The 19,618-nt window shown below is 43.0% G+C and overlaps 2 protein-coding genes across 4 annotated transcripts in view; both read left to right on the top strand.

Annotated features, from left to right (window-relative positions):
• Window positions 1-19,618, top strand: part of LOC128892887 (octopamine receptor beta-1R-like) — a 50,878-nt gene that overhangs the window by 2,412 nt on the left and 28,848 nt on the right. The window contains exon 2 of the mRNA XM_054153522.1: window positions 9,883-10,775. Coding sequence (XP_054009497.1) covers window positions 10,140-10,775 — 636 coding nt within the window. The 5' untranslated portion in view covers window positions 9,883-10,139. The remainder of the gene's footprint in view (window positions 1-9,882; window positions 10,776-19,618) is intronic.
• The window catches only part of LOC128892809 (octopamine receptor beta-3R-like), a 100,180-nt gene that overhangs the window by 65,132 nt on the left and 15,430 nt on the right, over window positions 1-19,618 (top strand). The window lies entirely within an intron of this gene.

Genomic DNA, 19,618 nt, shown 5'->3' with positions numbered 1-19,618 from the left:
GCTGGCAATTTTTGCAATTCTTTTTATTTATTAATTGATGAAACTATAAACAAAACCATTGTTACTGCAATCAACTACAAACGAAATACTATCGTTTTCCATAAAAAAACATTAACATTTGGAAAGTCAAATCCCAGGTTCATATAGCTACATTAGGCATAAAATATTTTGTATGTATTATTATTTAAGAAAATGAAAGAAACTTTAGGGACAACCTAATAAAATCGAGTACAATAATACAGTCGAGCTTCTCTTCTTATAAACGAGGATCTCAAGAAAATTTATTCTCCTTTAAAGCAGAGAAAAATTAATGATCCGATTTATTAAAAAACATAACTCATTTTATACGAGTTATACTTGCTCCAGTGAACGAAGATTCCATGATAGGCATCGTAAAGAAGAGTAAGAGAAAACTGACTCCTTTCTGAATGCTCACCCAACGGAATGTTCTGCGGCATAAAAGGAAATTATCCCATTCCTTTTATCTCGTGCTACGTTCAAATTTCTGGCTAAATGGGAAATGCTAATTTTCCTTTAAAAAAAGAAAGAAAAAAAAAGAAAAAAGAGAAAGCAACCATAAGGACGAAAGTACCCGATACTCGTAAATAAAGTAATTATTGTTTCTCGCAAATGAAGTCATCATCTTCTGACATCACGTATTTCTTCGTACACGAGGCTCTAATAAAAGTTAAACGTACTGCTTGGAAACAACACAGGAGTCGAATGATGACACACTAGACACACAACAACAAGTCGAGAATACACAAATGAAGTTTTTCATTAACGAACAAGAAAGGATTCCACCTTGAACTTTCGATTCTTCCTTTATCGCATAGGAATTTTTAAGCCAAAGACGGGATAATATTCGATCAGAGAAAGAATCAACCTAATCCCTGACCGTCCACATAACAGTGGACGTTGCACAAGAGTCTCCTCGGTAGCTACTCGCAGGAACTCGCCACTTAACGAGGGACTCTGTACTCGTCTAGGAATGTTCCTCTTCTACTCAAACACGCTCGCGCTCCGAACCGAGTTGACTCCGCGCCTAACGATTACGCAAACCCGCTCTTTATTTTCCTGCAAGTTCGCTGTTTGATCATGAACAAGGCCGCGCGCGTTTAATTCACTGCCAGTGCGACAGGAACTGGCCGCGCGGCGTACGTAATAGCTCCATCGAGAAAACAGAACCGCGAAACTCGACGATTAACCTTTTTTATTGGCGATACGGCTCGCGTTGATTCCGTCTCCGCGTGCGACTGATTAAACTGAATGGGGTCTCGGACGAGCAGGATCGCCTTGGAAGTCGTTTCTCCTTTTCCGACTCGGAATTGCTGTCTCGCGGTCAGGGAGTTAGATATGACGGGATTAAGGGTGTTTGCGTTCGCGCTTGTTCGCCCATGTGCGAGTAGGTGAGGCCGCGGTTTATTACCTTTGGGATTGGCATTCTCTGAGCAGAGGCTTGGTACGATACAACGCCAATAATTATCTGGACGACACTGAATCGCAACTTTACCGTGACTGCGCACGGTTCCCCTTTGTACCAACGATCCCGTTCTCTGGCTACGTGATTTCGTCTTTGAGGAATCTCGACGCTATTCTTGAATTAATTCCCACCGTCCTTGTTATGGGAGCGTAATTATTCAGGAGCAACTCGTTCTTGAATAAATGAGTCAACGTTGATCTGTAAGATGTCATTCGTCGTGTAGCGATTAAATACAAAGCGTGTCTCATGTTTTTGTGTAGAGAGTACATCGACCGAGGCTCGGATAGAATTTTTGTTCACCTCTGTCAGTAATAACAGAGTTGTTTTTGAGTCTAACGCGAGATCTCACAATTCGGCCGTCGCTTCCAGCCGTCGCCTCTAACCTCTCTTCAGTTTTGCATACGCAAACGTCCGGCAACTGTTGGCGGCCAGCGAGTCGTCTCTATGAATATTGCAGTATGTAAATTCAGCCCTCTTGAACTTGCTCTACTGTCAGCACTATTTTCTCTTTCTACCCCGTCTCACCCCGTCTAACGTCTGTTGCATGCTCCTCTCCAGCGAAGGTCGTGCCGGCCTTTCAATCTGGATGCGTAACTCGTTCTTGCGTGTCAAGGCGAGCCCAGCCACGGGCGTTCGCCGAATCTGCGAGTGCAGATTTTCGGTGGAGAGGTTCCGCGATGTCAATTTCACGAAGATCCAACAATTTCTGAAGACATATGTCGGCCATATTGGATCCGCTATTTGGAATTTTGCAATTCTGATATCAGATTCGTAATTTGCGGTCCAAATGGCTCATAAGTATCAGATTTTATAAAAATCTAATAACTTTTACATATATGTACATGTCGGCCATATTGGATCCGCTATTTGGAATTTTGCAATTCTGATATCAGATTCGTAATTTGCGGCCCAAATAATTCATATATACAAAGTTTCATGAAAATCTAATAACTTTTTCATATATGTACATGTCGGCCATATTGGATCGGCCATTTTGAATTTTGCAATTCTGATATCAGATTCGTAATTTACTGCCCAAATGGCTCATAAGTACCAAGTTTTATAAAAATCTAATAACTTTTTGATATACATGTCGGCCATATTGGATCCGCCATCTTGAATTTTGCAAATTTTATATGAAATTCGAATTTTGCTGCTGAAATAAGTCATAAATACCATGTTTCATGAAAATCTAATAATTTTTTAATATACATTTTGCAATTCTGATATCAGATTCGTAATTTTCGTCGCAAATAACTCAAAAATACCAAATTTCACAAAGATCCGATAACTCCTAATTTTGGCCACCGTGTTGGCCATTCGAACCACTGTGCGACGCCCGCCGTGGCACCAGGAAACGAAGAAAGGCCTCGAAGACGACTTCCGTTAAAAACGAGTCCGAAATTCGTTTCCCAATGGCTGATAGTTCTCTAATAATGAAATCTATACATACGTCGATATAATTACGGGCGCACTTTGCATCTATTTCCGCATTAGCACCCGAGTGCATAATAGTTATACTGTAACTCGGAGCACCTGGTATCGCTTAACTTTGCTTTGTAATTGTATCTTTTATGGTTGTGTAATTGCACTCGCTCATAAATGCATAGCGTTAACACGAGCACGAGGAGCATTTAACGCCAATTAATTTTACCTCGTAATTCTATCCTCTATCGGTTTTGTAACCACACTTGAACGTAAATGCATAAACATTAATAGAGGCACGCGGATCATCTCGGCGATTTCGAATCGTAACGCTAGAAATAAGCGAACGAAGATAAAAATTGCAACCGGACGTTTGGAAAAATGGACGCGACGAACGGTGGTGTTTATCGAGCGTGAGGCTGACTTTATTTCAGCTGATCGATCGATATTTATGTCACGAATGCGACGACCCGCCTCGCCGGGAAATTATCTGTCCACGTGAAATTAGTTGGTCGCATGTTTCACCCTGTCCGAGTCGAGAGACTGGGATTTAAGTTCCGGCGGCGCTTCGGGCTTGATCGTTGGTCCATCCTCGGCTTAGCTCATCATTTTATTGCGAGCTAACAGACTGAGAGTCTATCGTAACGATTTCTCGTCTAACTGGTTTGGAATCTCTACCGCGCATCGCTTGGATTTCAAACTGGTTGTTGACTCACACCGGTCATTGTTAATTATTTAATCGGGTGTTAATCGACCGATCCATCCAGCTTCTTTAATCGGCGAAAAAATGGAAAGGGAAAAGGAAAAGGTCGACGAGACCGTCGTGCAATTGTTTAAATGAAATACGTTTAAAAATTGGAAATATCAACTTTTCGTTTTATTAAAATTCCGTTTTGGATTTTTATTGAAATTTTTGCAATTCTCGGTGCATCGCCTGTCCGTAGTTTTATTCGATTCGAAATTTCTCCGATAGCACCGCGGCGCTATTCCGCCGTGAGTTATGCCGCATAAGAGGAGAAACAAGTGTCTAACTCCTATTTGAATCACGATATGAGCCGCGGCAGAGGTTTCTCCGCAGTTCGAGGAAACGCTGAGAAGCTTGGCACGTAACGTTTCGCGACAGTCTCTTCTTGACGTGGAGGAACGATTTACGAGCCTCGGCTCTCGACACTGGGCTGATTATACGCGGATTTTCCTTTCTTTTCTTTGCGCTTGTTCTTTCCTTCGCAATTTCGTACGAGGCCGTCGCAGGTGCACTCGTCAATTTTGATTGTGGCAAGCGATGGATCTCTCTTCCGATCTACAGGGTGTTCCTGCGGTTTTCCTCGAAAACTATATTATTAGGATTTTTTTTCAATACTAATTTTAGTCCAAGTTAGCACTAAAAATTAAATCGCATTAGTACGAGAACAAGACATTCATCAAGAAATATTAAAATTAAGAATATTAAAACTGCGACTCGCATTTGTAGAGCACCCCATAATTAAAATCTCCTACCGACGACCCAGATACAGGTCGTAATTTTGGTCTGAAACAAAACAAAGAACCAAAGCAATTTGTATTCTCATGCGTTTTTCTCTTAAGTGAACTAAGAAAAATCAGACAAAATTGTGAAATTTTAAATTATTTCAAATTTGAATTTAAAAAAAAAAGAAAGAAGAAATCACAATATTGTCTGCTTTTTCTTAGTTTACTTAAAAGAAAAATGTATGAGAATACAAATTTCATTTGGTTTTTTGGGTAAACTTTGGCTGAGGTTGGATATTTTTAAAAGTTCGATAGATTTAATTATTTTCTTTCATCCTAAACAAATTAAAAAAAAAAAAACAAAAAAAAAGTTTGTTTTAGGCCTTCTAATTCGGGATACTTGAGGTTACCCGCGAGCAACGATTTCAATACGTCTCGATGCAACGAATTGGCGGTACGCAGAATGGTAACTGACCTGTCTCGTTGAAGACCATTAATGGCGTAACCAATTGCCACCCAGATGTGTTAAAAGAAGACCGACATTTCACTCCCCAGCTTATAAACCTAGTTACAGCACACTTGACCCTGTTAATCGTTCGATCCCCCCTAATGATTTATACTAGGTGTAATATGCGGGAACCCCCCTCAGGGATGAATTTATCACTTGAAGAGAGTGAAATAAATGTATACGAACGTTTGTCCTCTACGACATTGTCCTCCGTAAAAATCGTTCTCTGATTTTTGTTCGATACTTGGTCCCAATATCGTCAACGATAGCTTTAGAAACACGCTTTAGAATCCGTGGTCTTTACACGAGCGGTCTAGTAAGAATCCAGAGTACGTTCCGGAGTAATGTTTAGAGAATATTCATCAAGGTCGTACGTAAGTTATCGAGCTCTGCTTGTAAACAGTTGGAATGGAATTAGTTATGGCTCGCCGTCTAGGTTGACGCGACGACGAAACTTGGTGCACCGTAACTCGGAAACAAGGTCGAACGCAACGTACATACGTCTGTGTCGTCGATCGTTATTCATCGATAGCGCCCCGTCTGGGGTGGCGAAGCAACGCTTTATTTTCTCAAAAATCATCTTTAGGCGGTTCCCGTAATGCGTTGAAATAGAAGCAGAAACCAATCGCGACTTTCGAGCGTTGAACTTTCGACGGGCTGGCGGATGTCTTTACATTATGCTCGCGATCGTGAATATAGAACGAGGCGGTTCCACGAAAGTTAAGGAGAAATCGTTGATGGGATGTCTTAACGTAATGATTCCTTCGGACGGAGAAACGTTAATACATGGTGCGGCAGAAAATTTCACTTCTGAGTTGTATTCGTCCTAGCACGAAAGCGCTTCAAGTTTGAAATTTTTTCAAAGTTCCGTTCGATTCTTCATTAAAAAAGGTACGAAAATGTATTTGTTTCAGAATTTTCCAACGTTCACGTCGGTTCGCGCTTGATTTTCTCATTAGGCAGCGTGTACCACCGATGGGTCGCGCGGATATGTTCCATCGAGCGGCGTGTACCACCGGTGGGTCGCGCTCGCGTGTCCATCAGGTGGCGTACACCACCGCGCCGCCCCGTGGTGAGAAGTACAAATAACAGCGCCCGCGTGAATGTGCTAAAAATAAAGCGAAAATATAAAGTTGCGAAAAAATAAAGTTTTTATGGTATTTTATTAAGAGGTCTTCGAATAGCCAAGACCTCGTTTCATCGGGTTACGAGACCGAGAAGAGTAAACAAACATGGCGAGAATAAGAGAAGCGAAAGATCTGGAAGCAGTGGAAGAAGTTTAACGAGCAATTATTAATGTCTTTGCCGAGTAATTCTTGGAATGGTCCACTTCCGCAAATTTATCGTTGTTGCAATTACGAGAATACTGCGAGCACATAACCTTTTCCTTAAATAACTTCTTTCTTAGATTGCCTTTCCTATACGACCTGTTCGATAAATAACCTCCTTCGTAAACGAAGGGATATTCATAAACGAAGGTATACTCGTAAACGAAGGACGCCGTTTTCTTTTTTAATCCATAATTTATGCATTTCGAGCATCTCGATCGGAAGGTTTTGCAAGAATCGATAATTACAAACACCCGTTAGATTTACGGATAGCATTATCCTTATTCGAATGTCGTGCCATGAAAAATGGCGCCGCGGTAACCGAAACATTACTGTCAGTCATACATGAATGACGTGACAATCAGTGTTTTAACACGTTCGTGTACATTGCATACTTGGCATGTATTCGTACGAAATTAAACCGACGCGAAATTAAACCGACGTAGAATTACCAACCGCGCACTCTTAACGATACGCGGGTGCTTTCCTGAAGAGACAAATAAAAAAAAATCAAGTTGGCCGTTAACCCTTTGACGAGTTTTTTTTGGAAATTTTTCTATTTATAATAACTCCTGAATAATAAAGATTAACACCATTGGACGAACAAATTTTGCTTTGAATAATTTTTGAATTGAATAATAAATAATTTATTTCAGAGGCCATTTTGATCGCACTTCTCAACCATTTCTTTTACGGAGTTAATCGATTTGTGCAACGAACGGCTCAATTATCACGTTCGATCAGCCTCGTTGCAGAGTAACAGGGGAAAAAAAAGGTGCACCTTTTTCTATAATGGGAATCATCCGTTCCCACCGAAAATACTTCCTTTATATTCTCGTGAAAAGAAGGATCGCGCCAACACAGGTTGCCGCGAACCTCTCATTCAGCTCTTTGTGCAGAGAAAATTTATTGTAATGATAACGCAAGCTCCTCCGTGAAAGGGCGAATATGTACCGTTTCCCATTGTCATCGACCGTATATGCCCACAGGAAATCAGGCCAGTCGCAGGCGTTCCCGTCGACAGTATCTGCTCGCGTTTCCGCCGGAACCACGAGCGTTTCGGGTGCCATTAATTACGCCCATTGAACCCTCGCCTTCGAATTCTGGACCGCGTGTTGTATCTCGCACACGCCGGCTGCCGTTGAAGCGATCTAGACCTTGGGCTCTGCCCGAGACTTATCGACAGTGCCAGCACTCCTGCCAACCGAGGAGCACTCGAACGCGAGAACCCCGGCCAAAATTACTACACAGAGCAAGAAAATTAAAAAAACGCGAGGTCCGCTTGTTCGTTTTCGAGGCTGAATCCATCTCTGAGGTTTTATTAGAGTCTTTCTCCGCTACGTATCGATTATCCCGCGTTTAAGATGGATTTCAGAGGAAACCGACCGTTAACGGCTCTGGCACGGAGCGTTTCGCGTTCGCGAACGTCGCGAAGAATCGTTTGGACGGATTAGGTTGGACCTTGGCAGCGGTATTCGCGGCGGTCAAACGTGGGCGAGGTAATTCAGTTATGGAAAAATTGGCCTAACGACAAGATTGTCTTCGGAGACTTCGGTACATGGACAGAAGTAAATACTCCGTTCGATATCCTTTAATTTCGCTCTTCTGGTACTGTTGAAAGAGGAGGTTCTTACACTAATTCTGGGACACCTTGTATATGACTAGAAACTTGTTCCAAGAGATTCCAACATCAGGACGCCTGTCTTTTCCATGTCCTGGAGGAACCCATAACGTCCATACTCGCTCGAACGCAGTCTGTTCTTATCCACACGTCGATCGAACGAAATTAGGATAACCTGTTGAGCCCCTGACACTCGTTCCCAGACGCTACAAGACTCACCGCGTTCCAGAAACCGAATCAAACGAGCAGCGATCGCATCATAATCGCTGAAAGTGGACACGCAATCGGTCGGCGATCGATAGCGATTGCCTGCGAGTTGTGTTGCGTTTAAACCGATAATGTAAATGAGGATTTAGCCTATAGATGATTGGGCTGAAATAGTACTATCGATATATTCCACCGTCTAACTATGACTGGATTGTAGCGGTGCACTCCCAGGCATGGGAGTCGGACCATCCGACCTCGTCGGATCAATCACTGCAAATTAATCTGTTGTCCAGTTGCGCAACGCCGATCAACAATTTGCCCTGTCGCTCCGCTCGTCAAAGATTTGAACCCTCGTGTCACTGCGACGATTAAAAATTAGAGGAACTAGCTCGGAGCTTGGTCGGTATAGAGTTTCATCTTTGGTACGCTTATTCCGCCAGTAAACGCCAGGTGGGACGAGAGCACGCATTATGTCTCCGCTCGCTGCTGTTTGCGTTTTACTTGAAATACCTGAGAGGACTGGGTTTTTTCGGGCAAGCTAAATATGCATACGGCTCGTCTCGCCTACCACTCCAGCCGGTGTTTACTTTAATGTTAAAGGACGCTCTGTCGCTCCGGGACAGGGAGATGTTTATGTGAAAAGTTTCCCCTGGAGTCGCGCGCGCGTTCACCTTTTACACCGGCTGCCCTTTTTGTCCGTCGGTTTACGCGAAACTACCCCTTAAATAAACGGGAAGGAGTGTCTCCGTTGTTCGGAGTTCAGGATTGATGCGGCCGCAACTTTTAATTACCCCCGTGAATCGCGAAATACGTTTTTTCTCTCCGCGGTGATTAATATTAATAACGCGGCACGTGGATCGCATAGGTTCAGAAACGTGAGAATTTACTCGATCGGGGACTTCACCAGGCGATGAGTTACGCAAGAGTTTCGCGTTGCCAACTTTAATTAGTTATGGTGTCCTCGTAGACGGGGGAAGATGATACACGCGAGCTTAGCGGGCTTTCGGTCTCTAGCTTCGTTTTATAAAATCTTTTCTTTCCACTCAGGTTTAACGCATTGTCGATCTGTCGCGAGTTGACTCGTGTATTCGCGTTGAAACGTTGTCGACCGATCGCTAGTAAACTCGTGCTTTGCACTTGCATTATCTACTTCAATTTTTGAAACCCAGGGCTTTTTTTTGTCTTTGTTTTTTATTTTAAGGTGAATGGGAACTGTAGCCCGATATTTCACCACTGTTGTGTTTGTTCGTTTCCAATTTCTATTTTCTTTTAATGTCTTTTTATTTGTCCATTGCTTATCTTATGCCGTATATAGACCTTTCCATATTTTGTTAACCTACTCTAATCCAAGCATGAAAGAAAAACCGGAGTGGGACAGCCAGGATTCGAACCCGGGATCTCGCGGCGTGGTAGTCGGCTACGCTACTCACTGCTCCACTGTCCGTCCTCTTCAGAAAACCCAGAAGTAGAAGTTTAGCCCTTCGGGGTCATCCGGGGTCAAAATGACCCCAAGCGCAACTTTAAGATAGAATTACTATAGGTTATTAATTTTATGAAAATGTATTAAAAATTGCCTGAGTTGTGATTTTTGTTAGTAAAAAAATTTTTGTACGCATTGTCTCCTTGCTGGACATTCAATTACGAAATTGTTGGATAGCACAAGCTTGTTTCTTTTGGAAGCTTGTTACAGACAACTCTATAAGATGATATAAGACCAATATGGACGGCTAGATCTTACAAAATTTTGAAAAATTCAGTAAACAAAGGATTAAACTTTATTTGGAATTGATTTACATATTTTATTCCGGTCAACAATCCGTTAAACAGAGAAACGTTCATTTAGACTTAGACCTGACTACGTCGAGCTCCGACGTCTGGATGTAAATCCCGCTATGGAAAGCTCCGATAGCTAGCGAACCGAAGTGTAACCGCAGGTGCATCCGGAGGCTCCGAGTCATCATGCACGTGGACACTCAGAACCGTCAGCGCTTGATCCTCCCCGTCGGCTGCAGGAACTTCAAATCCGCGTTTCGGGAGCAACAGACTATACCCTGAACCGTGTTGCGGCGTCTAACATGCTCCCTGGCCGTGCCTTCTGGAATGGAAGTCAGTGAGCCACCGGAGGATGACGTGGACCTATCGTTGGGCAGGATCGGCGCTACTACGGGGATCGATCGTTTCTCGGAGTCGCTGAACACGACCGTGAGCGACACGTTGGAAGCGGTGACCGCCTCAGGGGACTCTTATCATCAGCCTAACGTGATCTGGACGGTGATAAAGGGCGTGGTGATAATCAGCATCATCGTTACGGCGCTGATAGGGAATGCGTTGGTGATCGCCAGCGTGAGACGTCACAGGAAGCTACGCGTGCCCACCAATCGCTACGTGGTCAGCCTGGCGGCGGCTGACTTCCTCGTGGCCGTCTGCGCGATGAGCTTCAACGCTTCCGTGGAACTATCCGGCCGCTGGGTTTTCGGCCGGGTCATGTGCGATCTGTGGAGCTCCCTGGACGTGTACTTCTCCACGGCGTCCATACTTCACCTGTGCTGCATTAGCGTGGACAGGTACTACGCCATCGTCAGGCCGCTAGAGTACGCGGCCATCATGAAGAGGGTCACCGTCATCTGCATGCTGGGCGGCGCGTGGCTTCTCCCAGCTCTCATCAGCTTCATCCCCATCTTCATGGGGTGGTACACCACCGACGAACACCTGGACTACCTCAGCAAGAATCCTGAGGTAAACACCGGATGATGTACAGTCGGTCCTATAAGTATTCGTACCCCCTGTGTCTGTCGAAGACGTTTGTCTAATTCAGGGCTTCTCGAACTTTTTTCATTCGCGACACCATTTATGATTGCGATTTTTCGCGCAACCCAAACAATATAAAATAAACAATACTTGAATATTTTGTGGTGATTTATCGTTCAGGTAATGGTATATACACATATGAAAGAATATAGTTTGAGCATTTGTTTAAAAACATACAAAAATATGAAATTAAAGTTGCGCAATAAGTTGTACAATTTTATTTGATATAGTTACAAGAATTATATACCCTATTTTTTGTCAAAACTACATTTTTTGGAATAACAAAATTAAAAGAGAATATTGAAGAAAGTATTAAATATCGTATGATACGTTAAAATCTGGAGACCGTAAGATTTCGTTGAGCGACCCATTGGGAACATTTTTGGAACACCCTGTATACTAGGTCTACCAGAAAGTTCTCTCCGTTTTTAAAATAACACATAATAATAAATGTCTCATACCTTGAATAAATTTTATTGAATAATATAATTTTTATCATTATTTGTGACATCTTGCCAGCGTGATTGCAATTTATATATCATTTTTCACGAATATGAAACTTGTTGTGACTGGAATGGACAGAAGTTCCCGGTAGACCTAATATTTATAACGAAAAGTTTATTTGGAATCGTCGAACCAATCATTTAATTTTGACGAATTTCTTCGGTAGACATAGCGGCTACGAATACTTATACTGATTGTATCTGTTTAGTAGGGGTTGGGTTAAATAAAAACCGAGAGCGAGGATTCTTTTTTAAATACGACGATTCTTGGAGGGTGGTATACGATGATCGGTACGAAGCAACAGCGGAGCTCGTTCCCTAAATTGATTTTCTTGTAAATTCGTATGGAAATTTCCCGTTTCGCGTTACATACGAGGGAATTCGTAATTCGCACTCGTTTCAGTGTTAACCTCGTTGTCGAGTGGCACTCGACAAGCGCAACGTTCAATTTACTCATTACAGTTGATAGAATATTTTATCGGATATTTACACTTGGATCGCGCAAGGCTGAATTTCAATCCGCGGAAAATCGAACGGGGAACGGAACGAAAGGAAACGACGGGCAAGATGAACGGCCTTCGGAATTTGCATAGAGATGATTTAGTATCTGCCTCTTATCCGAGCGTACTATAAACGGAAGCTGGCGATTAATAGCTTTAATAATTCTCCGTCCAGCACACACGCTGCGTACCTTCGCACGTTACAGTGCTTCCCAATTCTCCGCATCTATTTTCAATCTCTCTATTTTCAATCTCTCCGCCATCTGTCTGCAACTTTTCCGAAACGCGAAATTAAAGTCTAATTCTTTATGGAAGAAAGTGCGGCGCTAGGAGAAGAGCAGGGCGAGAAATGCGACAAATTTCAGCGTGGAAAGACCCCGCCATATTTCCTCGCCTCTATCGCGTTTCGGACGAGATTGCGAGCATCTTCTCGCCTCCAGTTGCGCGATGTTTCTTGTTGAACCGCAGCTAGCATAGTTCCCAAACAACACCGTCCGTTATTATATCCAAAGTCATACTTAGTTGTTTTATAGCTTCTCATCCGGTGTACCACCACTTAGAACTTCGGTTATACGTCCTGCGCGAACAGACGCGTACGAAAACACGGTGGCGCGCATATGTTATCGTAATTTTGCCCGCGCGAAATTGCAAGGGAGGGAGGGGAACAGAACCGAAGGAGGCTGCCGTTGAATTTATTACATTCCCCGGGAATTTCCACGAGTGTTTCTTGAACATCGTTACGCTGAACCGTTTCCGCTTATATGAATTTTTCCCATTTTTATTCGACCTTTTAACAGTTTCAATTTTTGGATTGTAAATTTCCTCCTCTGCGATTTCTGTTGTTACGTTGCTTACTTTCCATTCTTTTCAATTTACGTGGTTCCGAATGTAATTATACCCTTGCTCTCCGGCTGAAATTGAAGTATATCAAAAACGGCGAAGTTTGTTCGCTTAAAAATTCTCAAAAAAAAAAAAAAAAAAAATAAAAATATTAGGAGTGCGCGTTTGTGGTGAACCGAGTATACGCCGTGGTGAGTTCGTCGGTGTCGTTCTGGATACCGGGCGTCGTGATGATCGTGATGTACTGCAAGATCTACAAGGAAGCCGTGCGTCAAAGGGAGGCGCTGAGCCGTGCCTCCAGCAATACCGTCCTAAATAGTGTTCACTTGCACCGCGCGTCCAGCTCGAGGCATCATTCCAGGGCGTCTCATCAATTATTGCTGCATCCGAGCGATGCCAGCGACTTCGGGAGGCCTATGTCTTACAGAACCGCCGCGGAGCTCAACGTGGAGAACGGTGAGTGGCATTAAAAAGAGAGCGAGAAGAAAAAAAAGATACGATACAACGGCGTCGGAACGACTGCCGCACCGTTGCGCCGACGTGATTAATTTTATATTAACGTCGAGCTGCTTTTTATGTATCGTTTAACGCGTTCGAATTGATCAGGGAGATAAATCGAGCGGAGACTGTAATTAGAGGTCGGCCGGGGAAACTTTCGTCTGTTACGGTGCGAAACGTTAACTCGAAGTACGATCTAAATTTATCGTTCAAGGTGTAATAGAATATTAATATAAAGAATGGGGAAAGAGTATGGAAATCCCTAGAAAACTCGCGGGTCTAGTGATTAAACAAAAAAAATACAGGTCACGCCTTTGGTGATTTTCAAGAAATCTTCTCGTTATCAAGAAAACAAGTTGACCTTGAAAATGAGAATTCAAGGTCAAATACAAGGTCACCATTGGATTCCTCGTTGAAAGGTACCTAAGGCGTGACCATTGCTTTTTGTTTTGTCACTGGACTCGCGAGACTTCTAAGAGTTTCCTTTAAGGGCGCGCGATTTATTCTCTCGAGTAATCGATTTATTCGAGTATTCGAAGTTCGAGTCGAATTATGGTTGGTCTGTCTAGCCGAGTCGAGTGTTTGAAAATTCCGAGCTATAGGAAAGCCTCCATAAATGCACAAACTCGGGACCGACCTAGTGCATTTATGGTAGACTTCGTACATTCTCGCATTAGGAGATTAATATTTGGAAGGGATTTCCATGCTTTTTCTAAAAGAAAACATCTGGGAAGGTGAACCTCTCCGTTTTTACCAATCTTATTTCCGTTTGTTATGTTTTTTTAACGTTTCCTCTATACCAGCTTGTCGTTTGCCTCTTTTCCATTGCCACCGAAACTCGATATTTTCGTTTCGGGCGTCGCGCGTCCGCGTTATTTACAGAAAATCGCGAACAAAGGACGCCTGTTTGTTACGTGTTCGCAACTGTCAGCGATCGTTAAGAAACCAATGCTTCTTTCACGCTTTTAGAAACCCAAGTCGCGAGGCACGCCTGGCTCTAGTATCGTTGCAATCATTTGCACACGTCCGTGATACTCTGGACGTGTTCGGTATTTTTAGAGCGTCTCCTGGGAACTTGTTTTACGAGACACTTATTAAGTGGTTATTTTGAAACAACGTTAGAAAATAGAGAATCGTCGAACGTCCGAGGTAGTGTACTCGTAAATAACGATTTCTTTTAAATATATATCCCCGATACTTTTTACCGCGATAAATCTGTTATCGCGTACGACGATAATATTTATTTTAACGAAATATTTCCCAAGACAGATAGTAAAATATCTGTTTCCTTTACCGAAAAAGTTTCCGTCTTTCTGGACTTAAACTTGCCCGATAAATTTTCGGAAGCTTTCGCTTTGCAGTTTCTTCGGTAATGAAACTCCTTCCGCTGAAAATTCACTGCAAAACGAAGCTGCAGATTTTTCACCTCCATCCCGGCGACAAGACTCCTGTCCGTCACGAGCATTCCGTAAATTGGAACATAAATAAACGTCGAAAGACATCGATGGTTGAATCGAAATCGAAGCGAGGGATACAAGAGTAAAAGAAATCGTCGATCGCGCAAAATGAACGTCTGCGGTTGGTTGTAACGTTCGCTTCCATTCGACATTCGGTACCGTAAAAACGCGTTTAAGTGCGGTCAATTATCGCAGGGCAGAAATTACACGTGTCCGAAATGATCGAGATTGATGCTGTATGTAATCTTTCTGCCATTTTCGATGCACGTCAAGGTTGCCGGTAGCGACGGTCGTTTCGTTGTCTGACAAATTTTTTTTACCAATTCAATTTATTTTCCCCAAACGTCCAATCGTGTCGCTTTAAAAATTCGATCGCAATTTTAACAGAAAGAAAAGACTACTCTGCGACAACCCGAGAGACAGCGCCGTACTTGCATTTTATTTGATCGTTTTTCGACAACGGTTTGCCAACGTTGAACCGAACGCGTTTTGCGTCCGTCGCTGAAATTCCAGCCTAATTTCATTCCTCGGTGAAATTTCACGGTAATTTGTCGAGCCAACCGCGTAAAAAGCGGCCCTTGGTGCGACGTCCAAGGAGAAACTCTCGAACCATTGCGAAATGAGTCGAATGGAAATAATGATTCGCTCACGGTTTCCCACTGGACAATTAGAGTATTCGTATGCAACGTGTCGCGACCTAAAACGACCAAAATATAAAACGAATATTCCCTTCGGACTTAAAAGAGAATTTTAATATAGTTTTTTTTTTAGAAAGTTGTTCATTCCAATATCCAGAATTTATGAAGAAAATTACAATTCAATCTGGTGGCCCGTGAACGATGAATAAAAGTGGTAGTTTTTCTCGCGAGACGTCTGGCAGCGGTGAAAAGATGGGCCAGGAATGTGAAGTTATATCTCAAAGATGGCCGACCATCCATCCGAATGACGCGATGATCAGCGGCTCGCAACGAGAATTTTTCTTTTCGTTGGAGATCGCGGCGCGCAGGTGTTGCACGGCGATAATGGACGCAATTTGTTAGCGAGACGGTAGACGGGTTTCTTACGTTATACTTAATTCAATTTTCGTTTTGCCTTCGCCAGGTGTGCAGTGGTTCGAAGTCGCAAATAATAAAGACGTGTTTATTAGACGAATCGCGTTACGTTGGATTTGGAATTAGAGATAGCATTTGCGTCAGCGATGAAGTAAGCTATTTTCACGCTTGACAATTCGGTCGCTGTTAACGTCAACGAATAATTAATTCTGATTTACAATACCAAATCGCTCGGGTCACTCTTTAATCGAACGATTAACGTCACACGGAATTTTCTATCGATGGAAAGAAAACACGTGTCGATTTATTCTGTTTCTGTTACATATTGTATATAGCTCCCAGAATTTGAGCATCAGGATCACAGTGCCCATCCGCGATTCAATATCAATTCTAAATCTTATCTAAATATCATTTATTCAAGAAATGAGAAAATTGACTAGAAATGAACAAAATTGAGTTTCTTTCAACATCCAGGGGTCCCGTTACTTTTTATCCGCTAATCAATTTTTTATTGTAAACAACTGCGTAGAATTACATTCCCGTTGTGTCTGGAACCGTAAAAGTCCTTTTTCAAACGATTCAAATGCTTCGACATGAGAAGGAACGTCGTGCGGATAATGGAGGCACGGGAGTCTCTACTGTATAATACAAAATTCATTTAGAAACCCCAAACCTATCAATTAATTTAGACAAATGTCTTCAATAGACATAAAATGTACGAATACTTACGGGATCGACTGTACATATGCGCGTTCGTATTTATTTACTCCTCACGCGTTACATAATAATACACAAACATTGTATAAAGGACGCACGTCATTCAAGCGCGTTTATCTCGATCTTACGAATGGATCGATTTAACGCGCGAGTGGGAATGAAATTTTCCAGCTGGGGAGCGTTTAGGCGTCATCAGCCTAAGTGTCGCTTTTAACCTGACGCGACTGTATCGCGTATGGGAGCGAGAATTTTGTCTCGACGGGGATGCATTTACGTCTAAATGCATTTCGCCTAAAATAACGCAGCGTGAGAGAAATTTAGTACTCTGCGTGTAACGAACGTGGCGTATATTATTGGCGAGAATGATCAATTTATCCTTTGCGTTGGCGCGCGTTGCTCAGACGCGACATTTTCTAGTCAAAGGGTACAATAAGGGGCCAGAGTGCGCCCGTTAACCAAATTCGACTCGCGATGGTTTGTTCGTCGTTTTTATGATTCTCGGTTCATCCACGCGGATTATCAAGCAACCGTATTTAAAACCGTGACGCGTTCCGTAGCGTTATAAATCGAAAATACTCCCACGAGGTTGCAGTATAAATATGCTCCTGGCGACAGTGAGCTATGTGCATCTAGCGGAGAACAGCCAGACGAAAGAGCTGCCAAAAGTTTCAGCCAGCGAACTTGGCATTCAGCGGCCATGTTGCCTCCAGGTCCAGCGGTGCACTTGTTCGATATCCATGATTATGGCTGCACGCCGAATAAGTTCGCGGGATTCCAGATATCATACACCGATAATACTCAAACTTCGAGTTGGCAGTTATCTAAACGAAACTCTGAAATCCGTTTTTTCCCTGTTCTTTGGAATCGTTTGTAAATTAAAGATTCCAAGATTAGCCTGTGAAATTTAAGCTATTGAGGTACAAACGATTCTAAAAGGGAAAAACGAATTTTGAAAATCTCAATATCGTCTCCTGGCCATTTTTTGAATTTTTTGTATCTAATAATTGATGAGGGTGCAAACGAAATTATTCAATACAATCAAGTACAAACAAAATACCATCAGTTTCCATAAAAAAAAAATTAACTTTTGAAAAGCCGTGTGCCAGGTTCACATAGCTTCAAATAACGTACGGATCCGTTTCGCGTGCCAAGCGAGTTTCCGCGAATGCGTACGCGATTTTGTACGCAAGTGAATCGAATCGAAATGGGATAGTCGTCGATGGGCGTGAAATTATCGCGATGGCTGTACCTAATTCACGCCAGCAAATTACACATAGTTGGTCCATAAGTTATAGCGGTTATCAGCGGCGCAGGAGGATCTGTTTACTTGGCCCGTTTAATTGGGCGCGCATGCGAGCCACAATGTGACACGCGCGTAACACGTTTCGTCGTTTCTGAGCAGCGATAAACGTCACGGCTGGGAGCCAAGACCGTAAATCGTTTTGGACACCGAAGACGATTGCTTGTGCTCGCTGAACTGGCGCGGAAGGGTACACGCGTTTGAGTCATGCGAAACTTCGGGCGTATCTTAGGCGCTTTTAGACTCGGTGGATAAACGGTACCGGTGTTTTCAACGTCGCGTCGAATAATCGATCTTAGGCGGAGCGACCGATCGATCGGAGCGTTCGTGATTTACATCGAAACATCCTTATTTCCCGCGAGTAATCTTGATAATGACAGATTAACGACTGACCCGAATACAATCGCGGCAGAGTGAATAATTGAGGCCTGGGCAGAAGTAAACTTTTCGTCGCTGCGAAATTATGCACGAGCCGCTTAACTGTGGGACTCCCTTAACGAGGAGCCTTTTCGGTCGACTGTGCCACGTTGTAATTATGGTCATGGAAAGGTCCGGTTAATGCTACCGTCGTTCCCTATCCTGCGGAGTATTTTAATAAATAGAGTAGTAATGTTTGCTCGCATCATTTTGTAACGTTCCAAGGCGTAATTTAGGTCTGATTTTGTCGAAGACGTCCACGTTAGTCTCGAAACAGCCAAAGGAAAACTCGGGTAACAGGGTTCCCCTGAGAAACACCTACCAGTGGCGTCGCCTCAGGGTCGTTTCTGTCTTTGGTGTACTTACGTTGATTGAAATCTTCCTCGATCCTCCTCAATCTGTCTCGACTGTTTTCGCGTCACCGAAAAGCTTCTCCTTCGATGTGGAGTTTAACGCAAACAGTGCTTCCCTCCTCAAAGTTCCCTCTAATTCTTCATTACACTTGTAGCCAACATTTCCGTCTCATCTGGGTCGGCTACTTGCCAAAAAGACGCGTCGGAAGAAGGTAAATCCTTCTCTTACCGCATCCTCCTGCCTTCCGGACAGACAGCCGAGCGGATCCATCTTTTCACGCGAACGCCGTGGATTTTTACGAGCGTCGCTGCCTATTTAGAAACTGACCCAGAAAGAGCCACACAAAGGCGGGTGGTACGAGACTCCCTCGCTGGCTTCCAAACGCGGAAAAGAAAGACGGATTTTGCATGGGGCAGAGCTGGACGAATATAAAGGGAGTTATGTACACCGAAACCCTTAACGGGTTCGCCAGAGGTTCCTCGAATCCAACCGCGATTCTTTATGCTCCGAGACAAGCGAAGCAGAAGCTTCTCGCAGAGAAATGAGAAGATTTCCTTGAAATATGCAAGACCGTCTTTGGCTCCTCTGTGTCGCGGAATTGTAACTAAATAGAACGTTGAATACGGCTGCTTTTGTTTTTCGCGTTTTCTTTTTTGCTCGAGCTGCCTTCTTCGGGAGGCGATTATTAACCTTGCGCCGTGCTTTGCGAGATTTCGACAAAATAGACGGTTAAGTTAGAAGATGAAAGATAGAAGGTTATAGAAGGTACAAAAGGTCTAATTTTTGGGAAAGAAAATATAACCCACTGCGAAGAACATTAAAACTGCACTAAAAAGTATGAAATAATTTCTAGTTAATTTATATGGACACTCACCAACTCTAGATGAATTTGGTTAAATTTCTAAATACAGGAGAAGGCAAGGCAAAATTGAAAATTACCTACATTCAAAATTACCAAAATTGGTTTAACTGTCTGTCGGAGGAACAAAAAATATCATGTTTGGTTATTGCTATCATTATATCGCTTTAGAGATTATATACATTATCGCTATTCAATATCGCTAAACCCACTCAGACAGTATTTCTGTGTAGATAGTATACTCATTAACTGCATGCAATATTGTGCCCCACCC

This window comes from Hylaeus anthracinus, unplaced genomic scaffold (assembly GCF_026225885.1).
Source record: "Hylaeus anthracinus isolate JK02 unplaced genomic scaffold, UHH_iyHylAnth1.0_haploid 0, whole genome shotgun sequence".
Taxonomy (NCBI): domain Eukaryota; kingdom Metazoa; phylum Arthropoda; class Insecta; order Hymenoptera; family Colletidae; genus Hylaeus; species Hylaeus anthracinus.
This window is presented reverse-complemented; position numbering and strand designations above follow the sequence as displayed.